The following is a 12,541-nucleotide window of genomic DNA, read 5'->3' on the forward strand; positions in this document are numbered from 1 at the left end:
TCATTGAAACTATACTCTCAGCAAAAACTTTGTAATTCGTATATATGAAACACAAAAGCATAACAATCATTAAATAGTTACCTTTGTCCAACCGTCTGCGCCTGGACTATAGTCGTTTCCGTTAGCATCAACAAATGTAAAGTTAACATTGTTATCAAGCTTCACCGAAACCTAGGAGTAAACGTCGTGGTATGTATTCAAAAATATACAAATAGTTCATACAGTGCGAAGATCTTCCAATGATCGAGCTCGTAATATGCAAGTATTACCTTAGCGGTATTTGGCACAACTTTTTGGAATTTTGGGTCCTCAATGCTCTTCAACTTTGTACTTGTTTGGCTATAAAAATTTTCATGTCTACACACTTAAACAGTTTTACAGACAGTAAAATATCTCATTGTTGATTATTGGAAAAGTAGCTGATTTTAATTTTAATTTAATTTAATAATGAAATTGTACCTGTTGATCTTGGTCTAAGTAATTGAAAACTGTGACTTGGACTATAATAATTTCACCTCGTATGGCAGAAAATGGAAGTTCAAAACGCATAAAAAACCTTTGGAAAATTGTTATCTGAAATAGAATGTATTATTGTTCCTTCTAATATCTGATTTATAATAAGTATTCCTCAATAAGGGACTTAAACGGTAGTTTCCAACAAATACTTTCCGATGAAAAATGTTCGTGTTGCTTACAGGAATATATGATAAAATACGATATGATGCTAAGCAATACTGTAAGAATTGATAAGGTACTTTCCCATTAACTTTTTTAATGAAAATCGGTTATGTTTTCTTTTTCTCATCGACTTGTTTTTCTACGATTTTCTAAATTATATATTTTCTTATTTTTTATTTTTACCTTTTGCTAAAAGAACAAATCTGTACAGAATGTAGTTTTTATTTGAGGATGTAAAAATAACGTCCCGTTTGTGTGTTTGTCTTTTTGCTTTAAATCTATCTGATAAGTAAAACTCTTTGAAAGGGATTTTTTTATAGTTTGTTCTCTTGTTTTACCACTATCCAAGGTAAGTTTGATGTGTTCGAACTTTTAATTTTGCTGATGCTAAGGTAGTTTCCGCTTGGAATTTTCCTTGGAGTTCCATATTTGTGTGATATGACTTTTTTGTACATAAATCAGACCGCTAGTTGTTTTCTTTTAAATTGTTTTGAATTTCTCATTTCAGGGCCTAGTATAGCTAGCAGTGACTTATATTTATACTTGTAGTAAAGGCAACAGTAGTATACCAGTGTTCAAAATTTTATAAGTCGATTGATTAAAACTCTTGTTGCGAGTTGTCTCATTGGCAATCATACCATATCTTCTTATATTTAGACGTTCTTTTCCAATCATGTGTATTGCGTGAATGCATATATTAGATTGACATGACACCAAGACAATACAATTAATTAATATACAGACCTTTGTCTTAAAAATAAAAATTCAATTCAATTGTAAACCCATAAGATAAAATGATTACATTTGCAGTATTTTCAGCAACTCCAAGACCGGACCTCGGATTTACGGCAAATGCTGATGCAATCCATTCTGTTATAGTGTCAGGAACTGTTGCTATTATTGTTGCCGTTCCATCAGAACTGAAATTAAAAAGAGTCATAATCCCGTGGCTTGTATGAAATAGATTCCATAATAAAGCGTGATGTTAAAAAAGCATATACATCTATTGTTCAAGATCGATTGAGATATTGTAACAGAAGTAATTGATTGATTGTTGGTTGCTAGTGGCAAATATTTCATGCATGTTCAGGAAAAAAACAAAATTATAATGAATACAATATGTATTTCTTGTTATATAGGCATTCTAACAGATAAAGAAAAACAAGATTCCATAAATTTATTTGAAGATGAAATTCGTTATCTGATGAAATAATGCTTAATCGAACAACAAGGTAGAATCATGTCAAATTCTGGTTATAGAAATAATAAAAATTCAAATATTATTAGAAAATACAGAAAACAGATTTATTTCACTTCTCTCATGTCAACATGAAGAACTATGTACAACTTTGACTTTAATTTGTTTTACAATAAGAGTACGACTGCTCTAGTTAAATCTATATCATCATAAGCTTTTTACTTATTGTTTTCTTTTTCTTATATAGATATGAGAAGATGCGGTATGAGTGCAAATGACACAACTCTGCTTCAAAGTTGTAGTTTTACAATTTTACAATTTGTAAAATATAAACCATAATATATTAGATTACGGTATTCCCCCACGGAGCCTCAGCTCACACCGAACAGCAAGCTATACAGAGCCCCTGAAATAACTAGTGTAAAACCATTCAAACAGGAAAACCAACAGTCTAATCTATAAAACAAGAATGTGTCCATAGTATACAGATGCCCTACTCGCACTATCATTTTCTGTGCGACCCTTTAGTGGACCCTTAAATTGGGATAACAACTCTAATTTGGCATTTAAATTAGAAGGATCATATCACAGGGAACATGTGTACTAAGTTTCAAGTTAATTGGACTTCAAGTTCATCAAAAAATACCTTGACCAAAACCTTTTACCTGAAATTTGCACTATCATTTTATAAGTTCAGTGAACCATGAAATTGGGGTCAAAAGATCATATCATAAAGCACATGTGTACTAAGTTTCAAGTTGATTGGACTTCAACTTCATTAAAAACTACCTTGATCAAAAACTTTAACCTGAACGGACGGACGGAAGGACAGACGGACTAACGAACGGACGAACCACCCAGAAAACATAATGCTCCTGTACTTTCGTAGGTGGGGCATAAAAAACCCCGAGAAACACTAATAAAACACATCAACAAACGACAACTGCTGAACACTACGTTCCTGACCTAGAACAGATCCAAACAAATGCAGCGAGTTTAAGTGTTTCAATAGGTACCAACATTCATCCTTATTGGAATCAATAGTGTAACAATAAAACATAGAACGACGTACTTAAGAATATCAACTGAAATCGCTTAACTCAATTAAAAAACATATAAACACAAGTGAACATACAATGGACGATTAAAGTTGATCTATGCAAAATGTTAATACAAAATCGATAAACTAAAGGATGATACCCCCCCCTCCCCCCAACCCCCAAATAGAATAGAATGTAGGACAGTAGGTCACAGGACAAAAAAGTTACGGACAAAAGGTCACGAGAAAAAATTTCAATTTCTATTGAACAAGAAACAACTAATTTTAGAAATATCTTATTTTTCTTTTTCTTGAACGATTATCATGATTATATATATCAAATAATTGTTATGAAAACAAAATGGTAAAATACTTTTAACATAAATGGCTTCATGGTTCCAAGAAATATATCCTTAAATTGAATAATTTTTCATTAATCAAGGCTTATAAACAATTTCCTAACCTTAGAAATAAAAATAGGTAATAAAAAGTGTATAGTTCGTTCAAGATCTTTCTGTTATATATTCAAATAATTGAAAACAAATTATTTGTGATTTTTTGTCCTATTAAATTTGTGACTTAATGCCCTGTGACTTTTTGTCCTATGACTTTCCTCAGAATATTGTATATGTTCTAAACCATATGAGCATATGGACTGTACGCGTACGGTCCAAACCGTATACGCATACTCTTACTGTCCGACCATACGCGTACGCATTATGGGTTAAATTTATACAAACATTTATCATGATCTTTAATTTGGGTTTTACAAATTGTTATTATTACAATAAGATGTATAAAATGAACATATGAACATTTGAAATAAAATGTTTAATTGTATATCTGAATCCTATTTTTGTACTCTCGCTCATGTTAACACCACAAGTACCGTAGTATTTGTTACATTTACATGTTTGCAGTTCACGCATGCTCCTCAGTCCTTAGCTTTTGCATTTAGTTCAATTAATGTATTACTCATCGACAAGACAAGAGATTAACAGATTTAAATAGTCAAAATATTTTATTTGAATTACAATCGAACTTTTAATATTAATTTGAGAGTTAAGTTATGTTGATTTGTTATATGCGTTTATATCTAATAAACTTTGATCAACTTCTTTATATTATAGTCAGACCGTACGTACGCGTACGGTCCGATGGTATGAGTATGTTAAAAAAACGTACACATATGGTCCAGACCATACGCGAACGGTCCAAATACTCATACGGTCTGGTACATATACATGTAAATGTAAATATTTTTTGTTGTAATGTATGCAGAACAAATTGAGAACAGAAATATTTTTTGAAAAATAAATAATTTTGTTGTTCATAGTACGAGAACAGAAGTGAATTTTAAAACTCATACCAAACACTATCAAAGCTGGTATATATGCAAAATAGCGAGATTTTGATATAACATTGAATAAACATAATAAGTAAATATCCAATAACAAATAAGCCAGTTTCTTAACATTATTTATGATATGCTCTTCATTGATCGGTAATTGGTTTGATAAAGTATTCTTATTTTTTACCAATCACTCACGATATTCCTGACATACATCGTGTGGCTAGACTTGAATGGCGTGTTATTAGACTAATGAGCTATTTGTTGGAGAACTCTAAATCAAATGCGGTGCTTTAAATGCTTCAAATAAAAGATTATTATCATATCGTAGTCGTTTTTTAACCGCATAGACATTCACAAGACAAAACTATAGATACCAATTAGTGTATAGTTATAGTTGCCTACCCTGTTGTTCTGTTTACCCATATCCACGTTTCCGGAAAGTTCTTTCGTATTCGTGTCCCATCTCCACTCCCATCTCCATTCCCATCTCCATTCCCATTTCCATTTCCATCTCCATTCCCAAATCCACTTCCATCCCCAATCCAATTTCCATCATTCCCAACTCCATCCCCATTTCCATTCCCATTTCCAGCCCCGAAACCAAATATTCCAGCTGAAATTAAATGCGTTATGGCAGTATATATTTGTCTATATGATTAGAAAGGATTTCCTTTGTGAGATGAGTTTTGCAAGTCGATCATTACAAATGACAGATATTTTCCTCCTTCATTTTCTGTTTCAACTTATCAGAAAAATACTTTGACAACTATTACAAGTAGCAAAGAAAACGACAATACGACAAAAACAACATATACATTAATGTATATTTAACTTAATACTGGTAATTGGAATGAAAAAGACATGGTTCATTATGCTTGACAAAACAATTTACAAACAGTCAATTAAGAAGAACACTTAAAGTCATAAACAACTCAATTGAATATGTTTCTATGCAACCTTTAATTTCATCTCAGGGTAACACATGTTTTGACCCTGTTCAAAAAGAAATGAATGTTAACATTGAATAGTTAACCATGTTAACCAAGGATGCTAACAGGAAATTATTCTTTTTTTAATTGATACGATGCGAATATTTAACACGTAAACACGATGATTATAAAATTATAACAAGAAATCAAACAGACCTAGAAACTCGTCTTTACTTAAGTGCACGTGGTTTGTCCACATATCATAATCAAGTGGCAAAATCAAAAGCTTAAACACATCAAATGAGTTGGTAAAAGCTGTCATATTTATAACCTGGTACGGGCATTAAATTTGCCTATGTAGAGAATGGACGATTAATTTACAATTGTATGAAACGTAATATCCGTTTTAAAGAAACCTCTAAGCAGAACCGCTACTGTTTAGTTGGTTTATTTCTACTCAGCAGAGTCCTGTCATGTCTGAAATTAGTGCTATCCACCATACATTTTCAAGAATTAATTTATCGACTAGTACAGTGATGTTGTCAACTCAGTGACTATAACTTGCATATGTATGACAATTACAAGTAAAAGAAGATTAAGAGTTCAACTCGAAATGTAAATATTTGTTATTTTTTATATTGAATTATATAAGTAATAGTTCCATATGGTACCCAGCTTTTAATAATACACATAGTTAAACTTTATATTTAACCGTGTGACCTACAGTATTGCATACTTACGACTTCGTGGAGGAATGTACTGATAAAGCAAAGCATCTGTCAAAACATAAACACCAGTACCCTGTTTACAAAATAGACGATTTTTAAGGTTTTAAATTATTACAAAAAAAAATCCGATCATTAAAATCAATTTTCATTGTTACATTTGCTAATTTAGTCATGTAGCTATGACTTCGATAAAGGTTTCCGTTATTTTCCTATGAAGTAATGTAACGCAACAACAGACAACATCTTATTGGCATCATTCACCTCCCTTTATACATGTACCTGTCGAAGATCACTTATAATTGGTTAGATAATATCAACGGTATATTTTTTACTGACAAGATATAAAAAAGAAGATGTGGTATGCTTATTTTGACAATAAGTTACTCTTCAAAAGTGATGATCGATGCCGAAGAAGTAAAATTACAAAAATGGAGCAAGATGGGTTGTTTTTGTATTAGAAGTCTTCCAAAAAGACCCGATACCAAAACCTAGAACGTCAGCATTGTCCTCGGAATCATCAATGAGAAATCGGTTCACTTTGTTTTGATACTTGATTTTTAATTGGTTTGCCAGAAAAGTCAACGTTCAGAACATATTCTGCGACTGAGCCATGGGGAAGGGTTAAATGTCTCCCTCGTATTTATCAATCAAATTCTGTTTTTCAACTTAAATTTATAGAATTAAGAAGTAAATACTACATCATGGTCATTTGCACTCTAGCTACTTCATTGTAAATAATACCACATCTTATAAGGATATTGTTGAAGTGCACGAAAGAGAGAAACGAGTATATCACTAAAATAAATACGTCAGCGAATCAAATTCAGAATAATTTCTCTACTACTTTACTTGAAATGATCATAAATATAACACTTTGGTAATCAAAAATTCATCTGATATAAGTTTCACCCAAAGATAAAAACAACAGCGAAAACAAGTAAGAATCTTTGCTCCAACGATTCATCTGAGGTAAGGATTCTTATCCCAGGAATAAATTACCTTATGCGTATTTGGCACAACCTTTTGGAATTTTGGATCATCAATGCTCTTCAACTTTGTACTTGTTCGGTTTTATAACTATTTTTATATGAGCGTCACTGATGAGTCTTATGTAGACGAAACGCGCGTCTGGCGTACAAAATATAATCCTGGTAATTTGATAACTAGTTAGATGCACCCTCTTTCAGCAATAAGAACATGACAACATTACAGGGTACAATGGTACATTACATGCTATATTATACACAAAGTCAATTGAACCCCTCTTTTTATCATAATCAATATTTTTTAAGAATTAAAATCATAATAACAGTCTCAATGTTTGTCACTGAATACTTGCACTAAAAATCGAGAATGCATCCTTGCCATCTGTACCATCAAATTGATCAGTAGATCCAGAGAAGCCATCTTCTTGAAGTTCATTCAATACCTTTCAATATTAAATACAATCGTTAACCATATTGCAGCGATTCAATTGAGGATATAAACTAAATAATTCTTAAGTGTTTAGTTATAGTGTAATGTGAGTGTTCGACTATCAAATTAAACAAACAAACACAACATTATATATTATATAACATAATATTCCAGATAATAGCCAATGATCGTTTTAATCAACAGGATGTGAAAGATGATAAAGTAAACAATAAATAAGATGCATATGTCCATAAAAGAGTATTAAGTGAAAGTTATTTTTCTTCTCATATATTTTATGATGGTATGATGATCGACCCATCACGTGAAAAATTTTGCATCATTTTCTATGACGAATACACTATCTTTTAATGAGTTAAATTGAGCTGGCATATCTTTAGTTGCTAGTTACTGTAGTTCTTTGTTAATGTATGTATCATTGTCATTTCGCTTTCATGATCCTTTGGGTTCATAGATCATTTCTAGTTATAGTAAATGATTGCCACAGTCACTCGATTGAGTGCTGCCTTAGTCCAGTCAGCAGATAGCAAAATAAAACATTTGTAGAATGGAAAGAAATGTATCTTCCCATTCTAGCAATCTGACACCCAATTAACCTGAAGAAAAAGGAATAAAAGATATATACGAAATATGACGAATTAAGACATTAGCAACTTATATAGGAGTATGTATTGTTTTAAAAAGATTTTCCTGAAGTAACATTGCTATTGACTTCATTTCCTTTATCATCCATCCAAAATTATCACAAAGATTGAATTTTTAATGAAGAAGATGTGGTATGAGTGCCAATGCGACACCTCTCCAGTTAGGTCACAATGTATAAATAGTCAACAGTTACATGTCACATTTTGGTTTTAAACACGGAGCCTTGGCTAACAACGAACAACAGGCTATGAATATCCGTAAGATTACTAGTCTAAGTGTAAAATTGAGTTTATATACACTAAAAATTAAATCTTTATATTTAGAAGTATTAACAAAAATTAAGTTCTTTATATTAAGTTAGCAAAATACGTTTTTAACAAATGACAGATTATATCAACAGAGAGAGATAGCTTACATATTTTGTTGTGATATCATTTCCTGATTTCAGTAAAATAACACTTTTATCAACTGCAAGGACGTTCACCAATGAGTATGGATCAGCCGTTAATTCAACCCGAACTTCATCACCTGGTTTAGCTCGCCTTTTGTTGAATTTAATAGACACCTGAAGGTAATAGATAGTTATCAAAGGTATCAGGATTATAATTGAATACGCCAGACGCGCGTTTCTTTTACATAAGACTCAATAGAAACTTTCAAAAGTGTCGTTTAATGACCTGTTAGCAGTATTGTTCATTACATCGTTTGTAACGTCAAAAAAGGAAGTTCATTTAACATGTTTAATCGGACAAAATTAAATGTTATCAATCAACGGAATAAGAGAAAAACATCGACATGTTTCTGACTTGAATCTCTCACTTCTAAAGCCGTTGTTTGTAATTCAGTTTTATTGACAAGGTTGAGTGAGCAGCTCTTTCAAACAGATACGGATACAGATAATTCTAGTAGTATACAGTTGTTTTATAGTCATAAATCGATTTATATGAAACAAATCCGGGTAACAAACAAAACAAATAGTAAAGCATCAACTTTCAGAGGAAAAATACACTGAACTGCTTAAAAATAAAATATGCCAAAATACATAGAAACGGACTATGCGATAACAACTGCCTTCATCCTGGCTTGGTACAGGACATTTTAGGACAAAATAGTGGGTTGAATCTAAATGTATGGCTAGCCACAGTTCCCGTTTATATGGTAATGTTCTAATTATATACATATTATTAAATGACAATAATACATGACAGGAATAAAGTAAAATATTAATCTGAGAACAGAAGTAAATTTATTACAATTCTGAATATCATTTACAAGCTCTTGACTATTGTACGAGTTGAGGCAGTTATACTCCATTCCAGGTGATGTTGGTAAAGTGCTGATAAAGTGAGGTTAGGGTATAGTTTAAAAATTGTCATCGTCTTGTTTGTCGTAAACGTCCAGATTCGCTTTTAATTTACATTCGTTTCTTAAACTTGATTCCTTTTAAGTGGATTTTTTTGTGGTTAGGTTTCGGCAAGTAAATTCAAATACATTACAAGGTTAAGATATTTGCAGAGATGCAGTAAACTATAATAATTGACAGAATGAGTAAATTTTAAATACAGTACTATCTATAAAACAAGTACAAGAAATTGTTCAAAGAAGAAAATGTAGTATTATTGCAAATGAGGCAACTCTCTACAAGACACTAATTGACACAGAGTCACCGTATGGCCTTCAACAATAATCAGCGAAGCCCATACCGCATAGTCAGCTATAAAAGACTCCGAAATGATAAATGTAAAACAATTCAATTGATAAAAATGACGGCCTAATTTATGAACAAAAGATAATAAAAACACATAATGTAACGCATCAATATACGACAACCTTTGAATTACAGGCTCCTGACTTAAGACAGGCATATACTTACAGAATGTTGAGGGGTTAAACCATTTTAACAGAATACCAACACCTAAAATGTTCCGAAGTTAGCGGGGTGGCCAAAACAGTTAAAAAATAAACAGATATTATTCTTGAGGTAAATAAAATTTAACGACTGTTTTTATTTAGAAAAAAACTTAAAAAGTAGACGATAACTTGCAAGACAAATAAGTATTTATACGATATTACATTTTTTTTAATTTATAATTTAAAAACAAAAACTCACTTTATCACCACAAAAAAAACCCAAACACACACACACAAAAATGAAAATTACATATCAAAACAAAAAATTAAAATGAAGGCAGAATGATAAAAAAAAATTGTCAGATAATATCATAATATTTGGAACATGAACTGTAATACAAACAGTATTTTTTATATTAGACAAGAAGATTTATAATGCTTGTCAAAGTAGAAATCAAACAATATAAGTTGAAAAACAACACTTTTCAAAATGATGGATTAAGTTTTGTTCCTATTCTGTGAAAATAAACCTCATATTCTTTGTATTCATTTCATAAATTGTTTAAAACTTTAATTGAGACATGAATAAACTGATATGTAGTTTAAAAAAGCAGGGGACATAAACAAAAGTTAAGATTTCTAATCCAAAATATAATACTTATTGCAACAATATACTATCTTGTGTTATCGTTATTTGTGGGAACTGTTATTGATGTTTTTGGAGGCGGTTTTAGAGAATAGCAAATCTCTTGCCTTTTATATGACGAAGTTTTTATGATATGTAACGTGGAAAAGATATATGATATTCATATGGTGAAGACATAGTCTTTCAATAAGTTTAAGTGAAGTTTGGAGGCGGCGTGTCAGTTAATTGCTAGTAGTATGTTATTTATGTTTTATTGTCATTTTGTGTATTTTCTTTTAATACAGCGTCTGACATCAGACTCGGACTTCTCTTGAACTGAATGTTATTGTGCGTATTGTTATGCGTTTACTTTTCTATATTGGCTAGAGGTATAGGGGTATAGGAGGTGGATTCATATCTCATAAACATGCTTAACCCCGCCGCAATTGTGCGCCTGTTCCAAGTAAGGAGCCTCTGGCCTTTGTTGGTCTTGTATTATTTTTAAGTTTAGTTTTTTTGTGTATAATTAGGAGTTTAGTATGGCGTTCATTATCACTGAACTAGTATATGTATTTGTTTAGGGGACAGCTGAAGGACGCCTCCGGGTTGGGGAATTTCTCGCTGCATTGAAGACTTATTGGTGACCTTCTGATATTATCCGTTCTATGGTTGGGTTGTTGTCTTTTTGACACATTCCCCTTTCTACTTTAAATTTTATTAATTAGAATAGATTCTTTTAACAGCTTTATACAAACTATACAAACTATACGATGCAGAAGATAGTAATAAAAATCAATCTAAGACCAAAAGGTATTGGACATTGATCAGAGGAGACTTCAATCGATCGGACGTCACTTTTGACGTTGATGAAAGGTTTACAATATTGGAAACTGATTTTGACAATGTAACGACTAATTAGGACGTAGTTATGGGAGCGGGTATCGATATGAGTCTTACATATACTCACTGCATTATCAAATATGTCCTCAATCGGAAATGATATAGCATCAGCAACAACTTCACCATTGTTTCGTCTAACATAATAAATGAGTAACTTTGCTTGAGGAATCATTGCATATGTGATTCTAAGATTCTGGTCTTGCTGTTTTCTATTTCTCATCCTAAATCGCCCTTGTGTTATAAGTGATCCTTGTGAAAAAACCTGTTCAAGAAAAAAAAATAGAACTCAAAAACATTTGCTAAAAGTACAGAATAATTAAACACAATGTATAAACCATAAAATCTAATACACTATAAAATCAAAAACGACCACCTCGGCGACGTCTGGTGTTTAGTAAGTGTAAGTTATAGCAGATAAATTGTGTATGCCAGACGCGCGTTTCGTCATTAACAGTGACGCTCGATACAAAGCTCAATCAATAGATTTAAATCAATTCTTTAATACGGAGAAGTAAATGCCATTTTAAATTCTAAAACTGCTGTAAACAACATGTTTTAGAATAATATATATGTCTCTCCATATTGGCACAACTATATAGCTTTATTTAAAGAAATCATTGGGCTTTCAATCACGTTGCTAGACTTGATTTGGATCGGGGATATACTGTAAACACTAAAATGTATCAAATGGTAAGTATGAAGCTCAATAAGAATACTCATATTCACCTTGACATCATGGTCATAAAAGTGAGAGGTTTAGCGCTATAAAACCAGGTTCAATAAACCATTGTTTTACATTTCAAAATGCCAAGTCAGGAACATGACAGTTGTTGTCCATTCGTTTGATGTGTATTATCATTTGAAGAATGCATTGAAGCTGACGATAACAAAGAAACAGTTTTATAGACCCAGGTGTCTCCTGTCATGAAGGTATCACCCGTCAAGTAAATGCACACAGCGTCAATATTATAATGATTTTTTATTTTAGTTTCTTGTGTATTATTTGAAGTTAAGTATGACGTCCATTATCACTGAACTTGTAACCATATTTGTATAGGGTACAGCTGAAGAACGCCTCCGGCTGTTATCTGCTCTATGGTCGGGTTATTGTCGCTTTGACACATTTCCCATTTCCATTCTCAACTTTATTGTTTCCTTAG

At 31.8% G+C, this 12,541-nt stretch overlaps 1 protein-coding gene across 1 annotated transcript in view; it reads right to left on the bottom strand.

The window, feature by feature from the left end:
* Positions 1-12,541, bottom strand: part of LOC139518112 (CD109 antigen-like) — a 50,127-nt gene that overhangs the window by 20,327 nt on the left and 17,259 nt on the right. The window contains exons 15-22 of the mRNA XM_071309781.1: positions 11,449-11,643; positions 8,421-8,570; positions 7,266-7,355; positions 5,939-5,999; positions 4,672-4,882; positions 1,481-1,598; positions 460-573; positions 82-171 (exon numbers count right to left, since the gene is read on the bottom strand). Of these exons, the coding sequence (XP_071165882.1) occupies positions 82-171; positions 460-573; positions 1,481-1,598; positions 4,672-4,882; positions 5,939-5,999; positions 7,266-7,355; positions 8,421-8,570; positions 11,449-11,643 (1,029 nt within the window). The remainder of the gene's footprint in view (positions 1-81; positions 172-459; positions 574-1,480; positions 1,599-4,671; positions 4,883-5,938; positions 6,000-7,265; positions 7,356-8,420; positions 8,571-11,448; positions 11,644-12,541) is intronic.

The sequence above is a fragment of the Mytilus edulis genome, chromosome 3 (assembly GCF_963676685.1).
Source record: "Mytilus edulis chromosome 3, xbMytEdul2.2, whole genome shotgun sequence".
In the NCBI taxonomy this organism is placed as follows: Eukaryota; Metazoa; Mollusca; class Bivalvia; order Mytilida; family Mytilidae; genus Mytilus; species Mytilus edulis.